The sequence below is a fragment of the Erinaceus europaeus genome, chromosome 16 (genome assembly GCF_950295315.1).
Source record: "Erinaceus europaeus chromosome 16, mEriEur2.1, whole genome shotgun sequence".
In the NCBI taxonomy this organism is placed as follows: Eukaryota; Metazoa; Chordata; class Mammalia; order Eulipotyphla; family Erinaceidae; genus Erinaceus; species Erinaceus europaeus.
The window spans coordinates 21,380,672-21,407,538 of record NC_080177.1 but is presented as its reverse complement, the minus strand read 5'-3'; the positions used below and the strand labels follow the sequence as shown (position 1 = coordinate 21,407,538).

At 39.5% G+C, this 26,867-nt stretch overlaps 1 protein-coding gene across 2 annotated transcripts in view; it reads left to right on the top strand.

Moving 5' to 3' along the window:
• SCAPER (S-phase cyclin A associated protein in the ER) overlaps nt 1-26,867 on the top strand; it is a 326,131-nt gene that overhangs the window by 123,455 nt on the left and 175,809 nt on the right. For both annotated transcript variants that reach the window (XM_060174708.1, XM_007525770.2), the window contains 2 exons: nt 1,223-1,288; nt 16,192-16,318. In XM_060174708.1, the coding sequence (XP_060030691.1) occupies nt 1,223-1,288; nt 16,192-16,318 (193 nt within the window). The remainder of the gene's footprint in view (nt 1-1,222; nt 1,289-16,191; nt 16,319-26,867) is intronic.

Below are 26,867 nucleotides of genomic sequence, written 5' to 3'. Positions count from 1 at the left end.
TCTTTGAAATCCTCCGCGGTCATATCATACTTTAAACTGCCGGCATAGTATGTAAGAAAAAAGTAAAAGACAAGTGTTATGTTGCTGTGTTAACACGGATCAATTATGAAACAGGACAGGAATTCCCAGACTATTTGCATAAAAATCACTTGGGTTGTCTTTCATTCATTTATTTATTTCCCACCCAGGTTATTGTTGTGGCTCAGTGTCTGTACCACAAGCCTATCTCTCCTGGCTGCCATTTTTCTTTTCCGTTTTGTTCAATGGGACAAATAAAAATTGTGAAAGGAAGGAAACAGAGGGACAAGGAAAAGCATCTGCAGCACTGCTTCACAGCCTGTGAAGCTCCCCCATAGCAGTGGGGCAGGGATTAGAACCCATGTCCTTGCACATGATAATGTTTGTGTTTAAATGACTGTGCCATGTCCTAGCACCAGCTGCTAGGAGCAGTGGATTATGTAGTGCCAACACCAAGCCCCAACAATAACCCTTTTGCAGGAAACTGAGAAATTTTACACATGTACCGACAACTGTATCTACTGTAAATCATTAATCTCTCCAACAGAAAAATCCTTGGGAAAAGGGGAAAAACTTGGGATCAAACCCCAGTTTCTGCCTGTAATTAGGAGGCTTCACGAGCAATGAAGCAGTGTTTATTATAGGTTTCTCTCTTTTTCTCCCCTCTTTCCCCTCCCCTCACCCCCTGTCAGTTTTCCTTTGTCCTGCCAAGGGGGTGGGGAGGGAAAAATTGTCTCTGCGAGTAGTGGTTTTGCCATGTAGGGACCAAGCCTCAGCAATAATCCTGGTGATTAAAATAAAATAAAGAGGGAGCCAGGCAGTAGTACAGAGGGTTAAGCGCACGTGGCATGACACTCAAGGATCGATGTAAGGATCCTGGTTTGAGCCCCCGACTCCCCGCCTGTAGGGGGGGTCACTTCACGAGCAGTGAAGTAAGTTTGCAGGTGTCTATCTTTCTCTCCCCCCCTGTATTTCCCTCCTCTCTTGAGACCTCTGTTCTATCCAACAACAGCAATAACAACAATAATAACAAAAAAGGGCAACAAAATGGGCAAAATGGCCTCCAGGAGCAGTGGATTCTTAGTGCAGGCACTGAGCTCCAGTAATAAACCTGGAGGCAAAAAAAAGTATAAGAGGAAGAAGAAATAAAAGAAAGTAAAAAGAAAATTAATATAAGAAAAGTAAACAACTTTTCTCTTTTCAGGTCCAAGGAATTTGAAAGTTTAACGGAATCTACAAACTCTGGCTCTGATTCACCTTATAAGGCAAAGTGAGTGTTTCTCCTATTTTCTTTTTTCACTTATTGTTATTGTCTTATTAGGAAAGAAATGCTTTGTAAGAAAGTTGTCACATGCGTACAGTTTCTCACCCTCCCGATATGTTCCTGCACCAATTTAAGCCCTCCTTCACCATCATGCATTGGGCTTAATTGTTAATCTCTACCCATAACTGTCCTATTTGACCCATCAGTGAACATAGGGGGCTGTATGTCCCTTCGAATTAGTGTTTGCATGTTCTTTGGTTTACTAAGTGTGGTGTTGCTGGGGCATAAAGTAATTCCATTTTCATTTGTTGGATGATTCTCTGTGCAGTCTTCCAAAGGGCCTGCATCAGTTTGCATTCACACTAGCAGTGAAGCAGAATTCTCCTTTTTTTTTTAATTTTGCCTCTGGGGTTATTGCTGGGGTCGGTGCCTGCACTACAAATCCACCATTCCCAAAGGCCATTTTTTCCCATTTTGTTGCCTTTGTTATTATTATTCTTGCCATTGCTTTTGTTGTTGTTGTTGTATAGGACAGAGGAAATGGAGAGAGGAAGGGAAGACAGAGAAGGGGAGAGAAAGATATTAACCTGAAGACCTGCTTCGCTACTTGTGAAGCGGGTCTCTGTAGGTGGGGAGCTGGGGGCTCAAACTGGAATCCTTACACTGGATCTTTACACTGGTCCTTGTGCTTTGTAGTATGTGCACTTAATTAACCTGCTGTGCTACTGCCTGCCCCTCCCCACAGAGTCCCTTTTTATCCACAACCTTTCCAAAACCCGTCAATTCTTGTTTTGTTGATAGAGGCTATTCTCAAAGATATGAGGAGGAATCTCAGTGTAGTTTTAATTTGCACTTCTCTAATGATAAATAAAGTGGCATTTCTTCATATTGTCTGTGGGCCATGTGTATATCTTCTTTAGAAAAACTGACTGTAGAGTTCTTTGGCTCACCTTTTTTTACTAAATTATTTTTATTTTGTTGAGATATACCAGTTCTTTATAGATGTTTGATATCAGTCGCTTGTTCAATATGTGATGTGAAATCTCTTCTTTCACTTACTGAATTGCCTGGTTATCCTTGTGTAGTTTGCTTTCAATGTGTAGAAGCATTTTAGTTTGATGTAGTCCTATTTATTCATTCTTGTTTCCATTTCCCATCCTCATGTAGTGAAGTCTCCAAATACATCTTGGGTGTGAAGATCCTGAAAAGTTGTATCTATGATTTCTTCTATAATATTTAGATTTTTTTGGGTCTAATACCCAGGTCCTTGATCCATTTTTATTTGATTTTTGTGGTATTGTGTTAAGTGATCATCCTAATTGATTTTCTCCATGTGGCAATTGAGTTTTCCAAACACCATTTACTGAAGAGATTTTCTTTACCACCGTTGAGTTTCTGGCCTCTTTATCATAAATTAGGAGGCTATATATATGTGAACTTATTTCTGGGTTGTCAATACTGTTCCATTGATCCAAATGTCCATTTTTATTCCAGTACCATGCTGCTTTTTTTTTCTAATTTCTTTATTGGGGAATTAATGTGTTAAATTTGACAGTAAATACAATAGTTTGTACATGTATAACATTTTCCAGTTTTCCATATAACAATACATTTCAACTTGTGTTTTCTTTTCTGATCTTGTTTTTCAACTTCTGCCTGAGAGTGAGATCATCCCATACTCATCCTTCTGTTTCTGACTTATTTCACTTAGCATGATTTTTTCAAGGTCCATCCAAGATCATCTGAAAACGGTGAAGTCACCATTTTTTATACCTGAGTAGTATTCCGTTGTGTATATATACCACAACTTGCTCAGCCACTCATCTGTTGTTGGACACCTGGGTTGCTTCCAGGTTTAGGCTATTACAAATTGTGCTGCTAAGAAGATATGTGTACACAGATCTTTTTGGATGGGTGTGTTGGGTTCATTAGGATATATCCCCAGGAGAGGAATTGCAGGATCATAGGGTAGGTCCATTTTTAGCCTTCTGAGAGTTCTCCAGACTGTTCTCCACAGAGGTTGGACCAATTTACATTCCCACCCCATTCTGTTTTAATTACTATTGTTTTGTAATAGAAACTGAAGTTGGGGAGCATGATTCCTCCATATTTGTTCATTTTTACATAGAAGTGTTTTGGCTATTCGTGGTTTTTTGTGGTTCCACACACATTTTCTGACAAGTTGTCCACTTATCTTGAAAAATGTGATTAAGATCTTGATAGAGATTGCATTGAGGGCCAGGTGGTGGTGCACCTGGTTAAGCACACATGTTACAATGCTCAAGGACCAGGGTTCAAGTCCCCAGGCCCCACCTATTCAAGTGCTGAAGCAGTACTGCAGGTATCTCTCTGTCTCTGTCTCTCTCCCTCTCTATAAACTCCTTCCCATTCGACTACTGGCTGTCTATCAAATACATAAAGATAACTTTATATATATATATATATATATATATATATATATATATATATATATATATATGATTACATTGAAATTGTAAATTGCTTTTGGTAGAATGACTGTTTTAATAATGTTTATTCTTCTAATCCAGGAACAAGAAATATTTTAAAATTCTGTGTATGGTTCTCTACTTCCTTTAACAGTGTCGTATAGTTTTCCTTGTAAAGTTTCTTTACTTCCTTCATGAGATTCATTCACCCCAAGGTATTTTGTCTTTTGGGGTTTTATTGTAAGTGGGACTGAGCCTTCTATTTCCCTTTCCTCTGACTACTTGTTTGTATACAAAAATACCCCAGATTTGTGTGCTGATTTTTGTATCCTTCTGTTTTGCTACTTCCAGTAATCTTTGGGGGTTCTCTAGCTATATTATCCTGTCATTTGCAAGTAGGGATAATTTTTTTTCTTCCTTCCAATATGTATACCTTTGATATTTCTTTCTTCTCTGATTGCAGTGTCAAGGACCTTGCAGATGTTGAATATTAGTAGTGATAGTAGACAATTTTAGAGGGAACCCTTTCATCTTTTCCCAATTGCTAATGATGTTAGCTTTGGGTTTGTTATAAATGGTCTTCATTATGTTGAGGAATTGATCTTCTCTTCCTAATTTCTGGAGGGTCTTTATCATTAATAGATTTTATCAAATCCATTATGACATCAATTGGTGTGATTTTTTTGTTGTTGTTGACATGTTAGATTACATTGTAAATATCAAACCTTTCCTGTTTCTTAGGGATGAATCCCACTTGGTTCTGATATGTTGTTGGATCTGATTTGTCAAGATTTTGTTGAGGGCCTTTGCATTAATGTTTATCAGGGATACAGGTCTATATTTTCTTTTGGGGGGATAGAGTCCTTTCCTGCTTTAAGAATCAGAGTGAAGTTAGTCTCATAGAATCTGTTCGGAAGTACTTGCCCTTCTTCAAATTTTTGGAAGAGTCTAAAGAGAATCTATGTTAGTTCTTCTTTGAAGGTCTTACAGAATTCTTTATTAAAACTGTCTGGACCTGGGCTTTTGTTCTAGGAAGATTTTTGATTACTGAGTCAGTTTCTATATTAATGGTTGGCCTGTTCAGACTATCTACTTCATCTTGGGTTAAGTTTGGCAGGTGGTATGATTCTGGGAATTCATCCATTTCATCTAAGATGTCCATTTTATTTTCATAAAGTTGTTCATAATATTCACTTATGATTCTTTGTATCTTCACATCCTCAATTATAATTTCATTTCTTTCATTCCTGATTGTCCTTATCTCACCTATTTCTCTTTCTCTCCCTCCCTCTGTCCCTCTCTCCCTCTATACCTCTCTCCCTCGCTCCATCTGTCCCTCTCTCTCTCTGTCCCTCTTTCCTGTTTGCTTCTTCTTATTACTTGTGTGGATGGTTTTCTATGATGGTTTTGCCTGCTGTGTATATATATTTCCTATTGTCTCTGTGCTTTATTTTTTGTGGTTATCATGATAATTGTGTCTAACATATAATATCTACAATAGTCTTTTTTTTAAGTTGGCCTTGATTCACCAACATTGGATTGTATAGTATAGCTCTATCCATTTTGATCTTCCCTTTCCTATGTCTGTTTTTTCCCCCTATTTTGTTTCTAATTCTATTCTGCTACTGATCATCTTTTTTTAAATTTTTTTTTAATTTTTAATTTTATTTTATATTTATTTATTCCCTTTTGTTGCCCTTGTTGTTTTATTGTTGTAGTTATTGATGTCGTCGTTGTTGGATAGGACAGAGAGAAATGGAGAGAGGAGGGGAAGACAGAGAGGGGGAGAGAAAGATAGACACCTGCAGACCTGCTTCACCGCTTGTGAAGCGACTCCCCTCCAGGTGGGGAGCCAGAGCTCGAACCGGGATCCTTATGCCAGTCCTTGTGCTTTGTGCCACCTGCACTTAACCTGCTGAGCTACAGCCCGACTCCCCCTGATCATCTTAAAAGTTGGAATTCCTTTGCTACTTCTCTTCATGTGGGATTCCCTCAGTAATTCTTTCAAGGCAGGATTGATAGTGGCAAATACCTTCAGTTCCTGAGAGTTTGAAAAGATCTTTACTTCTCCCTCATTACAAGTCTGAATATTTTAATGTTACTTTTGATAGTTAAAATACAAACTTAAAATGCCTCAAATTGAGAAATACTCATAACCAATTACTGGTCTAGCAGTATAGCTGACTTGGATCTCATGCTGTTTTAATATTTGTGCATGTGAATGACTCAGGCTCAAATCTGTCCCCACTGATGAAAATAAAATAAAATTATTGGTGTAAATATGCATATATATACTTATGCATATATATACTTATGGAACAAGGCCTAGTGCACATGAAGTTTCACTGCTCAAAGGCACCTTTTCACTGGGAAAAGTGGCCGCTGGACCTGAACTAAGAGGTGGTAGGACCTGAGACTGGATGGTTCCCATGACAGTGCGGAACCCTGTCTCTCCATCTTGCTAGGGCCGTTATTTACACTGACGGTAGAAATATTCTTCCATGTCAGAAAAAGATATCCACTAAATAATTCTTTTATTTATTATTTTTCTAGAATGATTGGCCATCACATTCTAAGATAAATATTAAAGTTAACAAAAGTATTGATTGCAACAATACTGTATATCTAGAGAGTCAAATGAAAATTTGTGAGAGCAAAATAATTAACCAAGTTGCTGCCTTCCAAATTAATGTATAATAATCAAAATAGGTAAGCTTGCCTTAACATTTTACCTTTTTTCTGACTCTGCCTTTGCTGACTCATTTCTCATTTTCTCCTTTACAACAACTTATTAGGGAAATAGAGGGGTGGGGTGGGGAAAGAGAGGAGAGGGTTGGGGGGAGGAATAGAGAACCTTGCCTGAGGGCATGCAACATTAATTTTTTTTTGTTACAACTAGGAAATTACAATGCTGTTTACAATATAATACAAAGTAAGCTAGACTCTTAAGAAATGCAATGACTTTACAGATCAAGTCTTGAAATGCTGACAAGGAATATAAAAAGACTTTCTTAAATGGAAAAGCAAATTGTACTCTTGATATGAATCCAGTTATGAGGAAGACTAAAACAAAAGTAAACCAATGGGACTACAGCAAATTGTACTCGTGGATAGAAGACACTCTATGATAAATTCTCCTACATGTAATGTAACCCCAGGGAAATAACAACCTTATGAAAAGTAGAGAATCATTTTAAAGAACATATGTGCAAAATGGGAATTACTAGGAAGATAAATTTGAAAGGAGAGTGAGGTAGAACTAAACTAGTAAAACTATAAAGACCCTGTAATAATAGTTTTGCATTAGTGTATAGATGGTAGTATAACCTGATAGATAATTTTATAAGCCATTTAAGATACATCCAAATACTTGAGGAAAGGGCATGGTGGCATGGTGGTGAGCTTAGCTGCCTCCCAAATACTTGAGGAATATCACACTACTTTGTGTGCAAACAGTACATAATGTTCAGAGTACTTGATACAGTGCTGGCAAAGATGTCCAGAAGAGTTTTAACCACAGGAGCATCCCCCTTTGCAATATAACTTAAGTCTACTTCAAGGAGACTCTGTTCTCCTTCCTCTTGAATTTGTTCTGGCCTTTTGACTGCTCTGACCAAGACTACTGCTGATGTGATGTCTTCCAGGTTTTGGCCTCAGAGGTCTTGAGGCTTTTGCTTGCAACCTCACTTTCTTGCTCTCCTGTGACAGCTTTGTAAGTTAAGTCCTTGAAGTTATAGTACATAATTCATTCAAAGTAGTGCTAAATTCATTTTGCAAATGTTGTGGATTTTTTTTGGGGGGGGTTGTGTAAAAATTGTAGGAATTATTAAGCTTTATCAAACTTGTGCTTGTCTCACACTTGCTGATGTCTCAGTGGTGAAGATACTCATTTTTAAAATTTCAATATTTATTTCCTTTTGTTGCTCTTGTTTTTTTTATTGTTGTAGTTATTATTGTTGTCATTGTTGTTGGATAGGACAGAAGGAAATGGAGAGAAGGGGGGAAGACAAAGAGGGGGAGAGAAAGACACTTGCAGACCTACTTCACTGCTTGTGAAGCGACTCCCTTGCAGGTGGGGAGCTGAGGGCTCGAACCGGGATCATTACACCAGTCCTTGCGCTTTGCGCCAGGTGCGCTTAACCTGCTGCACTGTGGTCCAACTCCCGAAGATGCTCATTTTTACCAAGTCCAGACTCACTGCAAAGAGAATATACAAGTCATTGCTAGCAATATATACTTTACTGGGGGTCAGGGGGAAAATGCTGCTAATGTTAAGGTCTACTAAGCACCCTTTTCTGGATACTCTTCTTACTTGCCTGGCTATCCTTTCTCAGTATCTCTAGCCTCTCTTTTTCTTAACTCCTAGACCTTTAACATTAGCATACCTTTGTCTTGAAAATTCAAATAGATAATCACACCCTGGGTGGGGAAGACATTGTAATAATTATGCAAAAAGACTTTGATGCATGAGGTTCCAGAGTCCCAGCTTCAATCCTCCACACCACCAAAAACCAGAGCTCAACTGTGCTCTGGTGAAAAGAAAGAGAGGGAGAAAGAGAGAGAAAGGAAGATCAGTGGAAAGATGAAAGAAAGGAAGGGAGAGAGAATTATTCCCTTGGTAATTTCTCGTTTAGTTCCTAGGTTTCAATAGCTAGTGGTGAGGTACTTGGAAGTGGCTTAGCAGATAAAGTATGTCTTAGTATGTGTGAGAATTTGGTCCCTGACTTTACATGGGAGTTTCACGATTTGTGTCCATGGAAGGACACGTGCAGTTTGTCATCCTTCTGTGATAGGTGTGTCTGTACACCATCCTATCATCTACTCAGTTCTTCCTTCGCCATTGTGTATTGGGTCCCCAGTGCCTGCTCAGCCTGCTCTTGGTGTTAATATTTTGATTGTTTTGGGATACCACAGACCACATCCACAAACTAGGAATATTTAGGTTATAATTGCTCTACCAATCAGTCATTCCTCTCTCCCTTTTCCTTGGGCATCTCTAATTCTTCACACACAATTCTGAAGTCAGTGATAATAGATCAGTTAATAGCCCTACATTGGTTTATAAATGTTCATTTAAAAGGAGGAAGTCTCTTACTTTAGATCCAAAACTACAAACAGTTAAGATTAGAGAAGAAGGCATGGCAAAAATCAGGGCAGATTAAAAGCAAGACCTCTTGAAGGAAGTTGAAAATACTACTCCAGTGAGCCCCAGTGAGATCTGATTAGAAGCTACAATAAGTTATACAGAAGATCGAGCTAAGAACATTGGTGAAAAACGCTTCATAAGCAACAGATTTTCAGTGTATATCAAGTAGCCTTTTATTGGAAAATGAGGAATTTCCACCAGAGAAGAAGCCAGTGCCTGACTTTAGAACTTCAAAGGACATATCAGCTCTTTTGTTAAGAGAAAATGCAGCTGGTGACTTTTAAATTGAAGCCAATGCTCATTTTACCATTCCAAATATTCTAAGGTCCTTAAAAATTTTGCTAAATCTGCTCTGCTTATGCTTTATAAATGAAACAAACAAAAAAGCCTAGATGACAAAACATCTGTTTACTGAGTATTTGAAGTCCACAGTTGAGATCAGCTTACTCAGAAAAAAACATTGTTTTTCAAATGGACTATTCCATTGACAATGTGCATTGTTGCCTAAGAGCGCCAGGAGAAACATACAAGGAGATGACTATTGTTTCATGCCTGCTAACACAGCATTCATTTTGCAGCTCATGGATCAAGGAGTCATTTCAGCCTTCAAGTCTTTCTATGTATTCAAGAAATAGATTTTTTGGGGCCAGGCAGTAGTGCAGTGGGTTAAGCACATGTGGTGCAAAGGGTAAGGACCAGCGTAAGGATTCCGGTTCAAGCCCCTAGCTCCCTACCTGCAGGGGGTTGTGATGAAGCAGGTCTGTAGGTGTCTCTCTTTCTTTCCCTGTCTCTGTCTTCTCCTCTCTCAATTTCTCTCTGTCCTATCCAACAACAACAACAGCTATAATAACAATAATGACTACAACAAGGGCAACAAAATGGGCAAAATGGCCTCCAGGAGCAGTGGATTTGTAGTGCAGGTACCAAGCCCCAGCAGTAAACCTGGAGGTAAAACAGAACAAAACAAAAGAAATAGATTTTCACCAACCACTGTATTTTTTTGTTATTATTCCCTTTTGATATCCTTGTTGTTTTATTGTTGCAGTTATTATTGATGTCGTCGTTGTTGGATAGGACAGAGAGAAATGTAGAGAGATGGGGAAGACAAGAGAGGGGGAGAGAAAGATAGACACCTGCAGACCTGCTTCACTGCCTGTGAAGCGACTCCCCTGCAGGTGGGGAGCCGGGGACTTGAACCGGGATCCTTAGCCTGGTCCTTGCACTTTGCGCCACATGCGCTTACCCCACTGCACTACTGCCCAATTCCCTCCAACCACTGTATTTACTGTCAACTGTAAACTATTAATCCTCCCAATAATTGTACTAGCATAGATAGTGAGGCCTCTAATGGATCTGGGAAAAGCCAGTGGCAAAGCTTCTCAGAGTTCACCATTCCTGATGCTTCAAGAACAGTTACGATATTGTTGCATTGCTGGTGGGAATATAAATTGATCTGACCTTTGTGGAAACAGTCTGGGGATTTCTCAGAACACTAGAAATGAACCTACCTTATGATCCAGCAATCTCTGTCCTGGGGCTGTATCCAAAGGAAACAAACACCCACCAGAAGAGACCTATGTATACCTACCTATGTTCATAGAAGCGCAATTTGTAATATTCAAACCTTGGAAGCAACCAAATGTCCAATGACAGATGAGTGTCTAAGAAAATTATGGTATATATACATGATAGACTACTACTCAGCTGTTAAAAATGATGATGCCATTGTTAAATGAAATAAATCAGAAACAGAAGGATGAATATGGGATGATCTCACTCTCAGGCAGAAGTTGAAAAATAAGATCAGAAGAGAAAACACAAGTAGAACCTGGACTGGAATTGGTGTATTACACCAAAGTAAAAGACTCTGAGGTGGGTGGGAGGAGAGTACAGGTCCAGAAAAGGACAACAGAGGACCTAGTCGGGGTTGTATTGTTATGTGGAAAACTGAGAAATGTTATGTACAAACTATTGTATTTACTTTCAAATGTAAAACATTAATCCTCCAATAAAGAAATTTTAAAATGATGATGTCATCTCCTTTCCCTCATCTTGAATAGAACATGAAGACACCATATTAAGTGAAATAAGGACAAAAGGGAAATCACAAAGTGAAACTAAGACTGGGTATGGTGTATTGCAAAGGACTCTGGGAAACTCCTGTAGGGAGGGGGTGGAAGGAACCTTGATGCATGATGCCTGGGGAGATGAGTAATTGTACCCAAGTGTATAATTATCTTCCCTGCAAACCATTAATCACCCAATTAAAAAAAAAAGAGAACAGTTATGATTCATAGGAGGAGTTCAAAATATCAATGTTAACAGTAATGTGAAAGAAGTTAATTCTAATCCTCACGGATGACTTTGAGAGTTTGGCTCAATACTCCAGTGAAGGAAGCAGCTGTAAGTGTGGTGGCAATAATAAAATAATAATAAGAATGACAAGTGGGGCCAGAATGACAAGTGGGGCCTGAAGATGTGACAGAATTGCTGCAATCTTATGATAAAAGTTGAACGAGCAAGGAGTTAGTTATTATAGATGAGTAAGAAAGTGGTTTCTTGAGGTAGAATGTACTCCTGATGAAGATGCAGTGACACTGTGGAAATCATAGCAAAAGATTTAGAATATTGCATTAACTTAGTTGATATAGTAGTGGCAGTATTTGAGATTATTGATTCCAATTTTGAAAGAAGTTCTACTATGGGTTAAATGCTGTGAGACAACATTACATTCATTTGAGAAGTTTTTTTTGTGAAAGGAAGGGTCAGTCATTGTGCTGAAATTCATTGTTGTCTTATTTAAAGAAATTGCCACAGAGACCCCACACTTCAGCAGTCACCACTCTGATCAGACAAAATAACAACATCCAGGCAAAGTCCTCTGTCAACAAAACAGATTTTGGTTCACTAAAGCTCTGATGAAGATTAGGAATAAAGTTTTGTTTTCCAGAGAGTTTTGTTCAGAAGAGAGTAAAGCCAGGGGTCCCACATATGTACATTGTCACTGAGTTACTTCCCTGGTCTAGCATTTTTGTTTTTTAATTATTGAATGAGAGAGCCAAGATGGGCAGAAAGTGAGAGAGCAATACAGTGTTCTGTCACCCATGGAGTTTCTGCTAACACCCATGTGTTACTTGTGATTGACCCCAGATCTTCATGTATATGAAGATGTCTTTCTGCTGAGACACCTCCTGGTTAATTAAAATTAATTAATTATATTAAAAATAAATGTATTTTTAGTAAGTTGAAGTGATTTACTTAATGGATAAGTGTCTGATGTAAGAGGCAATATATGCACAGAACTTTTTTTCATCTTACATAAAAAAACTACAAAAAACACTATTTGATACTTATGCTTTTGTATTTGAAAATAAGTATCTAAAAGTACAGGAAACCAGTATCCTGAATTTAAACCATGCACCTTTCAAACAGAAGAGATGAAAAGGAAAAAGAATTAATGCATTTCACTCTTCCTGCCCATACACTAAAGAGTGGGCTCAGTCTGGTTCCTTATACTTGAACAGATAATCCCTGTGACCCTAACAGATCCTGAACACTTCACTGTGCTAAAAGTTAGCTTCTTGTAGAGATCATTTAACTCTCCACTTTTGCCAGCAAGAGATTTGAACTTAAGCTAGAACTTGTTGTTGAATTTGTTGAAGTCTTGAGAAGAAAATAGTTAACCTGATAACACTTTCCACAAAGCCTGACATATTTCTCACATCCAAGACCAGGAGTTATGAAACCTCCATTCTTATTTTCATGCTAGAATCTTCTAGAAATGACCTAAATAATAATTACTGTGTTTGAAAGTAGACCTATGGCACTGCTCTTGTTCTTGCCCTAGAGGAAAAATAGAGCTTTCAGGGATTGACTCCTGAGACATTCTAGAATTATTTATAGTATGGATCAGCATCTGATGGTTTTTTCTTGAGAGAGGCTGTATTTTTTGTTGTACTTTTGTGGAGGCAGGGAATGAAACAGAGGTTTAGCTCGTGTTACCAAAGCATCTCCTTGATTTGGCATTCTTCCTTGAAGGGTAGGTTCATATGAATCCCCGATTTGATTTACCTCAGGGTGAAATACAAGCCTCTTGTATTCTGTGAATTAAAATGGTCCTAAGTACCCCTGGTTCTCAGTGGAATGTGAGCATTCTTGGTAAGAATACTGCTAGATTCGTATGTATTCATTGCTATGGCTGGATATTTAGTTACATGGTGTGCAGGCTTTATTCAGCCAAAAGCTGAAGTGGCTACTTATCTAGCACACAATGAAAATCACTGCCAATATTCTTCCACATGATAAGGTCGGTAACTTTAATCGGATGGGACTCTAGCCCATATTCGATTAGAAGGGAAAAACACATTGCTCTTACTCTGTTTTTGTAATTTTTTTATTCTTTTTCCCCTTTTGTTACATTGACACCTCCTGTCAACAAATAGTAATAATAACTTACCATTTATTTAATGACTATGTAAGTGAATGGTGTTAAGTACATTACATTAATTATCTCTGATCTTCAAAAGCTATTAAAGGAGAAAAAAAAAAACATAATATCTCCACTAAGATACTAAGATTCACAGTAGTTAAATGCCTCTCTACTTAAGAATGTGGTATGGGTTTGAACCAGAATTCAGCCATAGGCATTTTTTTTATTTTTAGAATTTGTATTCATTCTTTTCCTTGACAAAGCAATGCTTGTATGGATAGCTTAGTCTAAAGCTGGAGTTCACCTGTACATGAAGTTGCATTTGCTACTGTACTCTTTAATGATTTTTTAATTTTTACATAAATGAATTGTAGATGAAATTGTATTGATAAAGTATTCATTTGTGAATACAGTTTCCATATTTGAGTTGACTAATACATGAAAACCAAACCATGCAATTTGAAAACGAAAGGCCGAGGTTTCAAGTCTGGGAAAGCCTCTTCTTACTACTTGTGATACTTTGATAAAGTCGATGAATCTGTCTGAATTTGTTTCTAAGTAATCAACAGTGTTTGCAAAAGACTTAAGATTATGTACGTGAAAGTATTTCATAACCTATGAAGTTACAGATAGTATTAGCAGTTACGTAAAGAAGAAAGTTCTTGGGAGTCAGGCGGTAGCGCAGGGGGTTAAGCGCACGTGGCGCGAAGCACAAGGACCGGCATAAGGATCCTGGTTCGAGCCCCTGGCTCCCCACCTGCAGGGGAGTTGCTTCACAAGCGGTGAAGCAGGTCTGCAGGTGTCTGTCTTTCTCTTCCCCTCTGACTCCACCTCCTCTCTCCATTTCCTTCTGTCCTAGCTAACAATGACAACATCAGTAACAACAATAATAACTATAACAACAATAAAAAACAAGGCAACAAAAGGGAAAATAAATATTAAAAAAAATTTTTTTAAGTTCTTCTTAGAAGAAATGATGGCTGTTTTAATCATAGCCACTCATTAAGTGACTGTTGAGAGCATTTAGAAGAAGGGAGCATATTAAGTGAAGTGGATGGGCCAGTGAACAGGCAGAAGAGAACCTACTCACATAAATTTGATTCTATGCTTTTTCACTGTTCAGTATAGTAGAAGCTTACAACTGGTTATTTCATTTTCAATCATTATATTTAAGTGCAATTTAAATTTCACTTCCTTCACCTTAACTAACTCTTTTATCAAGTGCCACAATGGCCAGTATGACTGTCTATTGTCTTGGATAGTATAGCAGTAGACTGTTCCAGGGCTAAGCAGTGAAGGCACACCTGGGTAAGTGCACACCCAGGAAAGTACACATATTACCAAGCACAAGGACCTGGGTTTGAGCCCCAACTCTGCACCTGTGTGTGGGGGGGGGGGGCTGCTTCACAAGTTATGAAGCAGATCTGTAGGTGTCTATCTTCCTCTCTATCTCCCCATCCTCTCTAAATTTCTCTCTCTATCCTATTTAATGAAAAAAAATTTTGTAAAAGGCCACTGGGAACAGTGGGTTTATAGTACCAACACCAAGCCCCAGCAATAACCCTGGTAACAAGGAAAGAAAAAGAAAAAATAAATAATGTTCCCATCACTACAAATTTCTGTTGTAAGTTTTTGTATGGGAGACTTGTGGTAAGTGATCAGACAAGGTGATGTTTGGGCTGTGAATTAAGAGGAGGCAAGAATTTATAGGTAATTTAGATTCGAGAGGCATTTTAGAAGGAACAAAGAAAATATTTTTGCAAGGACACTGAAGCAGATTCAGAGAGATATTAGGCATACAGAGCCTGTGGGCCATAATTGTCTTTACAGGGGAGGGTCATAATAAAATATTGGAATGAGAGAAACAAAAGAAAATATATATGAAATGTCTATAGGCTACTAGCTTTTGAGACAGAAAGTGAGGATTTCTTTGTAGCAATTTCCATTTTCTGTGTGAAATGTCTTCTTATAGAATCAAGAAATAGAAAAGACATGAAGTTTTGAGGAAATTAGGGAATATATGAAGCAAGTCTTTGTGAAGAAAGGAAGAGTGAGTAGACTAAGATCTTGATTCATTCAGTCTTTTATATAATGAGACTTCATTAGCTCAGCTAAATGTATGGATGCATGCAAGTCACCAAGAATGGTGTTTAACCCAGTGATTATGACCACCCTGGGTTAGACTACTAGAAGTAGAAATAAGCAGAACAACATAGCACCATTCTGGGGAAATGATGTTATGAGACATTTAGTATTCAAACAAGTAGAAAAGAAATAAAGTTGTCTGAGACTCAGAGTGTGAGGTATATGGAACAGAAAAGATACAAAGGAATATCACACAGTCTCCTCACTGAAGAATTTCAGTCTAGGTGACGCTTTAATACTTCTTGTCAGAAAGCAAATATTGTCTTAAGGTACTCCCTAAATTGCCTGTGAATCAAACATGGTGGGTTCAGCATACTGAGAGTTTACAGTACTTATATATAACACCCAAGCATACTTTGAAGAAATAACATCATAACACCTGTTTCCTTAGGCACTTGTAGTCAGTTTTTCTGTGGTCATCCTCTTAGTTTTTCACCATCTCCAGTTACTGACCCAGCTTAGACATCAGAACAAAATGGATGACAGCAACTATTCCATCTAATTCTGTGACTGGACATGACTGTCCTCAGGTTCTGTTTTGTTCCATGAGGTGGAGACTGATGCTTCTTAATAATAAAGTAGTGCCGGCCCTCAGAGTGCTCCTTCTCCTCTCATCTGGGGTTGTGTTGTGTGAAACAGTTTTTAATATAATAAAGTGACTTTTGTTTTAAAATGTCTACTAAGTTGAAGTATTACATTCTAACTTATCAATTTCATTCTTCCCCTTCTTGTTGTCCTGAAGGCTTCAGCGATTAGCCAAAGATCTTCTCAAGCAACTACAGGTACAAGACAGTGGCTCATGGGCAAACATGAAGGTTTCTGCTTTAGATCGAACCCTTGGCGAGATTGCTAGAATTTTGGAAAAAGAGGTATGTGACTACTTTGGGACATCTTAGTCACTGAGGTTCTTTCGGTGACAGAACAGCAGTCTATAAAGCTGACTCGCAATGTGTGCCTTCCACCATGTTTCCAGAAGGTCAGCCACCAATAAATATTGTCTTACTTTGTTAATGCAATCAAGATTGTTTTTAGTTGTTTTAAGTCCTCAATAGCAAAGGTGTGTTCTGTAGGTAATGGTTTTCTCAGTCCTATTTCCCATCCATACAGACAAAATGTAATTGTTTTAAAGGACTCATAGTAATAAGAATACACATTTTTAATGTGTTGCTGGGGAGTAAACTCAGGGCCTTGCACATGTGTGACACTGCCCACTGGCATCCCTGGCCCAGTATTTTATTCCGTGTACTTACAGAGAAAGTCAGAATGGGGCCGGAGAGATACCAAAGCACCTCTCCAACACTCACAGTTCCCTTTAGTGCTGTCCATGGTGCTTCCAGGTGCTCCTGAGGAGCTGACTCAGGGCCTAGTGCAAGTTGTGTGCTCTTCTGTTGATCGATCTCCCAGCCCCTAAGATGTACAGTTTTATGGCTGAAATTATAAAATTTTGGATCAAAAAAATTTATGACAACCAGAGGTCAGTAAAGTATCAATTTCTTCCCTGTTCCCAACATATATTGACAGTTTTCTTTCAAAATAGTTAAAAAAAAAAAATCCTTGAGGGGGCTGGGCATTAGCACACTGGGTTAAGCGCACATAGTAGGAAGTGTAAGGACCAGCGTAAGGATCCTGGTTCGAGCCCCTGACTCCTCACCTGGGGTGGGGGAGGCACTTCAAAAGTGGTGAGGCATGTCTTCCTCTGTCTATCTTTCTCTCCCCCTCTCTATCTTCTCCTCCTCTCTCAACTTCTGTCTGTCCTATCCAAAAAAAAGGGGAAAAAATTGAAAAAATAGCCACAGGAGCAGTGCATTCGTAGTGTTGGCACTGAGCCCCAGCAATAACCCTGGAGGAAAAAAAAAAATCCTTAATGATTTTACCAGTTATTTTTCACTGTAGAGAATTTAAAAGGTAAAGAGAGCTGGTAAAATGCTCTATGATGTCAAATGTTGACACTTAAGCTAGATATATTTGAGAGAGGAGGTAGAGAAAGACCCAGAACCCAGTTCTGTCATAAGGTGGTGCTGGGGACTAAACCTGAGGCTTTGGGGCCATCGTTATGCAATTTCATGCTCTAAAAGGTTGAAATAGCTGCCTGACTCAGATATTGACAACTTACTCAATTTTTTTTTTTTTTGCCTCCAGGGTTATTACTGGGGCTTGATGTCTGTACTATGAATCCACTGGTCCTGGTGGCCATTTTTTCCATTTTACTGGATAAGACAGAGAGAGATTGAGAGAGGAGGGGGAGATAGAGAGGGAGAGAGAAAGAGAGACACCTGCGGGCTTGCTTCACTGCTTATGAAGCATCCCCCCGCAGGTGTAGGAGTAGGGGGCTTGAACCCAGGTCCTTACACGGTGGGGACCAGGGGCTCAAACTCAGGTCCTTGTGCATTGTAACACGTGTGTCCAACCAAGTATACCACCACACTGCCCCTAAAAATTCATTCATTTATTTATTTATTTATTTATTTATTTATATTGCCTCTGGGATTATCGGTGCCTGCACTATGAATCCACTGCTCCTGGTGGCCATTGTTCCCATTGAGTTCCCCTTGTTGTTATTGTTGTTGGATAGGACAGAGAAAAATCAAGAGAGGAGAGAAAAATAGAACACTGCTTGTGAAGCGATCCCCTACAGGTGGGGAGCCAGAGACTCAAACTGGGATCCTTGCACAGTCCTTGTGCTTTGCACCATGTGTGCTTAACCCGCTGTACTACTGCCCAGCCCCCTATTTATTTATTATTGTACAGACAGAGAAGATGAGGGGAAAATAGGGAAGGAAAGAGACAGAGGGACACCTGTAGCCCTGATTCACTGCTTGTGAAGCTTTCCACCTGCAGATAGGAACTAGAGGCTTGAACCTGGGTCCTTGCACACTGTAATGTGTGCACTTAACAAGGTGCACCATGGCCTGGCCCTGGACAATCTTTTATTTTTCATTTATAGCTGAAGTAACAATGTATTATTTTTTGACCATTGTAACATTATACTGTAAGCTGATTTCCATGAGTGTTTTCAGTCACAATTACGTTTCTAAGTTTTGCGTAAGCTTATAAATATGGTGGATTATGTTATACTGTGATATAGTGAATACATCCTTGTGTGAGTAGTACTACATTTTTAATTCATTCTCCTAAAATGGGCATTTAAAATTTTTATTTATAAAATGGAAATATTAACAAGACCATAGGATGAGGGGTACAATTCCCAACACCAGAACTCCATATCCAATCTCCTCCCTTGATAGCTTCCTTATTCTTTTTTAAATTATTATTATTATTTTAATATTTATTTATTTTCCCTTTTGTTGCCCTTGTTTTCTTATTGTTGTTATTGATGTCATCGTTGTTGGATAGGACAGAGAGAAATGGAGAGAGGAGAGGAAGACAGAAAGGGGGAGAGAAAGACAGACACCTGCAGACCTGCTTCACCATCTGTGAAGCGACTTCTCTACAGGTGAGGAGCCGGGGGCTTGAACCAGGATCCTTAGGCCGGTCCTTGAGCTTTGTGCCACATGCGCTTAACCCGCTGCACTACTGCTCAACTCACTCCCAGTATCTTCCCTATTCTTTATACCTCTGGGAGTATGGACCCAGGATCATTATGAGGTACAGAAGCTGGAAGGTCTGGCTTCTGTAATTGTTTCCCCACTGAACATGGGCATTGACAGGTCGATCCATACTCCCGACCAGTCTCTCTTTCACTTGTGGGGCAGGGCTCTGGGGATGCAGGGCTATAGGACACATTGGTGGGGTCATCTGCCCAGGGAAGTCAGGTTGGCATCATGGTAGCATCTGGAACCTGGTGGCTGAAAGAGTTAAAATATACAGCAGAACAAATTGTTGACTAATCATGAACCGAAAGGCTAGAATATTACAGATGAAGATTGGGGTCTCTGTTTCAGAAAAAGCTAGTAGGTCTGTTTTAGTGTTGGCCTCTTTAGTGGGGCGGCCTCTTCCCAGGCAAAAACTTTAGGGCTTACCCACTCTGTTGTGCACCAGATGCGGGGGATTGGGAGCCTAGAATGAATGTTCCGGGGCAGCAGGAGTGAGCAGCTGGGTCTTTCCTGTGTAAGTAGTAAGAGATGTACCAGGGATCACTGGGGGAATGTGTTGTGCACAAAATCCTTTTATTGAACAGCAATGCAGGTTTTATAAGGGGTCGCAGGAGGAAGTGACATGTGTATACCATATATAGTAGGGAGGCAAAGGGTCTGGGGGAGGGTCAGGACTTTTCCAGTAATTGTTGAGCAAGAGGTTTAATCAGTTAAAGGAAGGAGAAAGCAAGGTTTTCAGTAACCAGCAGCCAGAGGTGGGTCCTGAGGGCAGAGAGAAGATAGATCAGATATGATCAAAGGAATGGAATGGGTAGGGAAGTAGGGAGGGGACTTTAGGCAAAACAGTGATTATGTAGATAAGAAGGGAGTGGGCTATTGTGAGGCAGGGAGGCTGATAGAGGGAACTTTTCCCTGGTGGTCGGTTTCTTTCATGCTCTGTCTGCAGTAGAGAGAGACTGACAGAAAGGTCGTGCCACCCGGGCTTCCACATTTAAATAGGAGGTCCCACACCATGCTCAACCATATCTTCACAATTTCCCTACATTTGAGTAGGTCTATTCCATGGGGCCCATGACTCTACTAGTTTTTGCCTGAACCTGACATCTTATTTTTAGGGATGTGTGTGTGTGTGTGTGTGTGTGTGAGAGAGAGAGAGAGAGAGAGAGAGAGAGAGAGAGAGGGAGGGAGGGAGGGAGAGATGGGGGGGATTGAAATTGAGATTGATTAGAGACCATGCTGCTCAGGCTTTTGTATATCTAAGCAAAGCAATATGGATTTAGTCAGCATTCAATTCACCTTGTGCATCTGTTAAACACAGACTGCTGGACCCACCTTTGAATTACAGCAAATACCCCACATAACATTGATGCTGCTGGCCTGGGTACCGTACCTTGAAAATTATTGCTGTAGCATGGGGCACATGCCTCAGAGAAGAGTTGCTGGATTCTTGACGACCAAGTTTACGAGATAGTGTTGAGCTGCATTCTGGCTTCAGACAGTATAATCCCCAGTAGGCACACCAAGAGCAGCCTGTTCTTTGTGGCATCACAGCGACATCCATTGTATGACAGGACCCTTTAATCGTGCTAGGGAATTTAGAGCCAGTATTGCTAGACACATGCTGTAGGGAGTTTTGGGAGGCTTGATAATTAATACCTTGAGAAAAGATTTTGGGTAATTTTTACATTAGTACACAGCAGTTATTTTTGCTTTTATAAAGGGCTCTTAGAACTAAAAGACAATGATGTGGTCAGCGTGGTGGCTCAGTAGTAAAGAACAGGACTTGTAAGTACTAAGTCCTGAGTTTTGTTCCTGGCACAGCATATGCCAGAGTAATGCTTTGGTTCTCCTTCATATTCCTTCCCATTCTCTCTCGGAAATAAATCAATAACTAATAAAAATTTCAAAATACAGTTGCTTGAAGATACCACCATGTTCACCTTATCTCATGACTATAGTTGTAGGCTGCAGTTGTCATGGAATTTTTTTTTTTTTTTTGAGGAAGAAGTAAAATGATCTACCCAAGAAAGGCCTTCACTTTCAAAAGTCTAGGGGGTCGGGCGGTAGCACAGCAGGTTAAGCGCACATGGCACAAAGCGCAAGGACTGGAGTAAGGATCCTGGTTGGAGCGCCTGGCTCCCCACCTGCAGGGTGGTCGATTCACAGGCGGTGAAGCAGGTTACATGTATCTATCTTTTTCTCCTCCTCTCTGTCTTCCCCATCTCTTTCCATTTCTCTCTGTACTATCCAACAACATCAATGACAACAATAGCAATAACAACAAGGGCAAGAACAAGGACAACAAAAAAAAAGGGAAAAAATGGCCTCCAGGAGCAGTGGATTTGTAGTGCAGGCATCGAGCCCCAGCAATAACCCTGGAGGCAAAAAAAAAAAAAAATTAAAAAATAAGTCTAAAGTAATTTCTTTCACAAAGGGATCATTTATTGGAATACCACTGGTTCCTTACAATTTGGGAGAGAAAAATGTAGCTTGGCTCCCAGTCTAAATGGTCTGTGTCCGGAATCTTGCTGTAAAGCTGTCCTTTGAGTATACATCACAGGACCACCTAAGAGTCTGGAGCTCACTACAATAAGGCCCTTTTGCTCATTTTATAACTAAAACCTTTCCTACCTAGCCAACACAGACTCATGTTTTGTTGACTTCTATTTTGTAGAGTTATACTGACAGTTCAGTATAATTCACCTAATGGTATTTATGATTTCAGTCTAGAATTGTAAATAACCATTCCTTTTTTTTTGGAAAGCTGCCTGGAGTAACAAAATCACTAGAACCAAGAGCAAGTATTCAGTGAAAGATATGAAGACAGTCTAGAAGTGACAAGGGTGGACTGGCAGAACCTAGGCAGGCTTTCACTGGGAGTGGTGAGAGATGAGTCTTGAGGTCTCTAAAATCTTTTTTCCTCTCTTTAATGAGGTGGAGGGTGGTGGTGAGGTGGGGGTTAATGGTTTACAGTACAGTTGTTAACACATAGGTATAACCTCTCGTTTCATCTGGATAGGTGTTTTGACCTCAACATACTGATTCTTTCTGTTCTTGCTCTGACGTGATTTTTCTTGTAGTTTTTGTGAAGTTCTGAAAGCTATGTTAAAACTAATGGGACTTTAAGCGATGAGGAAACTGAGGAGACCTAGGTTCTGTATGACTCATCATACGCCTCGGGTTCATTATGACTCTCAGAGTTCTCTGATTATATTCGGAAGTAAAATGTTTGTAAGCTTTGTTGCATAAGTTTGACTTTTAACAAATAACAGTACAGTTGAATACACTACTCTTTCAGGTAACTACATGGATATATCTTCACAATGTTTAGGGAGTAAAACAAGACACCTGAAAAAGTATATATTATGTATAAACACATATATACTCGTCAGCTCTAATTATTGAAATTCAGGAAGAGAAAATGTAACTTACTGTTTTGGAATGTATACATAGATGATAAAACTATAAAAAGACACAGTTAATATTTCTTATAAAATTAGGAGAAGAGTTTTAAAAAGAGGAAGGTGTCACTTGTGTTCAGGAAGTTTCAGCTAGGTGGCTCCTTGAGTATTTTTATCCTTCCTTTGCTTCTATCCTTCTTTTTCTTGAACAAATAGTAACTGCTCAGTGTTTAAGTGATAATCATTAAAACCTACTTACAGGGGACTGGGCAAAGCACAAGAACCCGACGTAAGGATTCTAGTTCGAGCCCCCGGCTCCCCACCTGCAAGTGGGGTTGTTTCACAGGTAGTGAAGCAGGTCTGCAGTTGTCTTTCTCTCCCCCTCTCTGTCTTCCCCTTCTCTCTCCATTTCTCTCTGTCCTATCCAACACCACCACCACCAGTAACAATAATAATAACAACAACAGTGATAAAACAAGGGCAACAAAAGGGAAAAAAATAGTCTCTAGGAGCAGTGGATTCATAGTGCAGGCATTGAGCCTCAGCGATAACCCTGGAGGCAGAAAGCAAACAAAGAAAAAACCTACTTACATGGTTTCTGTGTATCTGTTAAGATTTTCAGCAAAATTATATTAAAATCTAACTTATAAAAATTACTCTAAGACCCTTTTGTTGAAGAAGTGTTTGGCTATTTAAGGCATTTCCCTTAACTATGCCATTTTTTTAAATTTGTTCCAATTGAGCGTGACTTTGTATTCGCATTGACTTTTCTCAATCTTCTGTGATGATGAAAATTATATGGATAGTAACAGCATCCCAGAAGCTTTCTGTGGTTTATCAGTAACATGAGACATTTGCTTGCTGTTCCTATAAGTAAACAGTTGAAGCAGATGGATTGAACATGGAGTTTGTCCAATTGCCTTTCCTGGTTTTTTTAGAACCTTGCCAATTTTAAATAGAGATTCAGCTGTGATTCTCTTGAGCCTAAAGAAGTAAAACAAATAACTGGCAGCATCTGTGATTTGAACTGAATTGGGAGGAGTCATGTCACATTTGGGAGTCAATACCTGTAGCACAAACCCTTCTGTGTTTTGGTGTGGTTGAGATTGATCTTGCAAAACTCCAACAGTAGAAAATTGTGGAATGTCGAGGTAGAAACTCTTTCTCACCCAATCTTTATTTTTTTCTTCTTTTTTTCCAGCTGAGGTTTGTGGTTATTTAGCACATGCCTAGACTCAGAAGGAGTAAACCGCTAATCCCTGAGAGGTTTTCAGCCTAATTGTGTTCGCATCCTGCAAGGCATGGCTTATCCTCCAGACCTCAGAACTTCCTTTGGTTTTGCCTCTTTTATTCTCAGCTGGGATTCTTCAGCTGAGAGGAGCTGGAGAACCTTTAATCCTATGACCCTCTTCTTTTGATCGTGTCACTTGCAGTGTTCTCTGCTTACATAGTTGTTTTCTCATAGCAGCAGCTAAATAACACCCAGACTCTGTCAGAAACTGACTTTTTTAATGCCCCAAATAAACTGAAAATGTTTCTCATGCCTTCTTTAGCTTCTTTTGCATCTAAGGTCTAGTACAAGGAAAACTGAATTAATTGGGATTTCAACAATGGCAGGCCTAAATGGTTTGAGTATTTTAAAAAGAAACAGAAGGGAACTAGAAGAAAAAGTGTTCATGTGTTTTGTATTTGGTGGCAGTTACGTTGGTAGTTACATAGGTCTATTCTTGTTCTATCTGTCCTTGTTTCTCAGCCACATAACTGATAGGTCTATTAAACTGAATAACTAAATCTGTACTTTTTATTTAGATTTACTGTACTTTAGTTAAAAAGGAGTACCATTAGGCAATAAATAAGCCAAAATAGTTTGTATATTTTTTCAGATGGTGAAATCTATTTGATAAAAACACTGCTCTAGTCATCTCATCTGAAATTACTGTGATTTCTTCCTTTGTGTAAAGTTGTCTTTTAAAGGACAAATGAACTTGTTACAAAAACTGTAGAATGAGGGTCAGGTAATGGCACACCTAGTTGAGCGTACTCAATTCAGTGCACAGGGACGCTGGTTCAAGCCCCTGACCCCCACTTTCAGGAGGAGAGTTTCATGAGTGGTGGAACAACACTGTAGGTGTCTCTCTCTCTATCTCCCATTTTACTTTTTTTATATAATTTTTTCATATTTATTTATTTATCCCGTTTTGTTGCCCTTGTTGTTTTATTGTTGTAGTTATTGATGTCATTGTTGGATAGGACAGAGAGAAATGGAGAGAGGAGGGGAAGACAAAGAGGGGGAGAGAAAGATAGACACCTGCAGGCCTGCTTCATGGCCTGTGAAGCGAATCCCCTGCAGGTGGGGAGCCTGGGGCTCGAACCGGGATCCTTAAGCCGGTCCTTACGCTTTGCGCCATGTGCACTTAACCCACTGTGCTACCACCTGACTCCCCTCTGTTTTACTTTCTGTTGTTTCTCAACTTCTGTCCATGAGTGAGATCATCCATCCCATTTTCAGTCTTCACTTTCTGGCTTATCTCACTTCACATGATTCTTATAAGCTCCATCCAAGATGAGGTAAAGAAAGTGAATTCATCATTTTTAATAGCTGTGTATCCCATTGTGTAAATATGCCACAACTTTCTTAGCCACTCATCTGTTGTTGGACACCTGGGTTGCTTCCAGGTCTTGGCTATTACAAATTGTGCTCCTTTGAACATAACTATACATACTTTTCGGATGTGTGTGTTTGATTTCTTAGGATATATCCCAGGGAGAGGAATTGCCTGGTCTGAGGTCCATTTCTAGCTTCTCAGAGTTCTCCAGACTTCTCTCCACAGGGGTTGGACCAGTTTACATTCCCACTAGCAGTGTAAGAGGGTATCTTTGCCCCTACAACCTCTCCAGCATTTGTTGTGACTATTTTTCAACCTCTTCAGCATTTGTTGTGACATTCTCACAGGGGTGAAGTTATATCTAATTATTGCATATCTCTGACAGTCAGTGACTTGGAACATCTTTTTCATATGCCTGTTGGCCTTTTAGCTCTCTTCTTTGGTGAATATTCTTTTTTTTTTTTTTCCTCCAGGGTTATTGCTGGGCTCGGTGCCTGCACCATGAATCCACCGCTCCTGGAGGCCATTTCCCCCCCTTTTTGTTGCCCTTGTTGTTGTAGCCTCATTGTGGTTATTATTATTGCCATTGTTGATGTTGTTCATTGTTGGATAGGACAGAGAGAAATGGAGAGAGGAGAGGAAGACAGAGAGGGGGAGAGAAAGATAGATACCTGCAGACCTGCCTCACCGCCTGTGAAGCGACTTCCCTGCAGGTGGGGAGCCGGGCGCTCGAACCGGGATCCTTATGCCGGTCTTTGTGCTTTGCATCACATGCGCTTAACCCACTGCGCCACCGCCCGACCCCCTGGTGAATATTCTGTTCATATCCTCTTGCCACTTATGGATGAGGTCATTTTTTTTTAAAGTGCTGAGTTCGTTGTGCTCTGTATATATTTTGGTTATTAGCCTTTTGTGTGGTGTATGGCAAGTAAATAGCTCCCATTTCTGTAAGGAGTTTCTGTGTTTGGATGGTGGTTTACTTTACTGTGCAGAATCACTTCAGTTTGATGTCCCGTTGGTTGGTTTCTCTCTCTCTCTCTCTCTCTCGTTTTCCTTGCAATTGAACTTGTGTCTTTGACAATGCATATAAAATTTAGATGGAAAAGAGTTCTTCCAATATTTTCCTCTAAAGATGTTTCATAGTTATTTTGTTTGAATAATTTTTAAGAATAGTTTGAGACCTAATGTGATGGTGACCTCAACTGGAAATGCTTTTATTTACTTTTGGTAGGTACTATGAGTGGTAGTGTTTCTGGTGCCTTCTTATTCCAAGTTCAAGTTCTAGGATTCCCTGGGGCTCTTTGGGTATCCTTAGCACATGCTGCAAGTATATAGATTGGCCAGGTGACTTCCATTTCATGCTTAACACAAGGCTGAAACTTAGCAGATTTTGTAAATGTTTCTCATGGATCTGCAAAAGTATCTTTTGGCTCTTTTGTGTCCTTGGCTTTTACCTTAGAGATTTTTTGCTTTGCAATTCTTTATCCAGTATCTTTCATTCTTTTAAGACTATTAAAAGTATCTTACTCACCTTGTCACAGTTTTCAGTTTGGTTTTAGCAGAAAAGTTTATCTTACTGGCCACATTTGCCAATTTTGAATGAGATAGTCCTGGTATGATTTTAAACTAGATTTTGAAAATGAAAGACATACCAGTGTAAAAGGATAGTGTCTGAAACATTTGGGAAGTAGCCTTTCCAGTTAAGTCAACTGGTTGTGTAATTGAGGATCAACCCGTTTCACATCAAACTATGTTGCAAAACTTGTGAAGCAGCTGTTTGTCATCTTCTATGTAAAAGCGCATCACCCAAATGAGGATTTAAAGAGAATGAGGTCTGTCTTTGCTAACTCAGTTTAG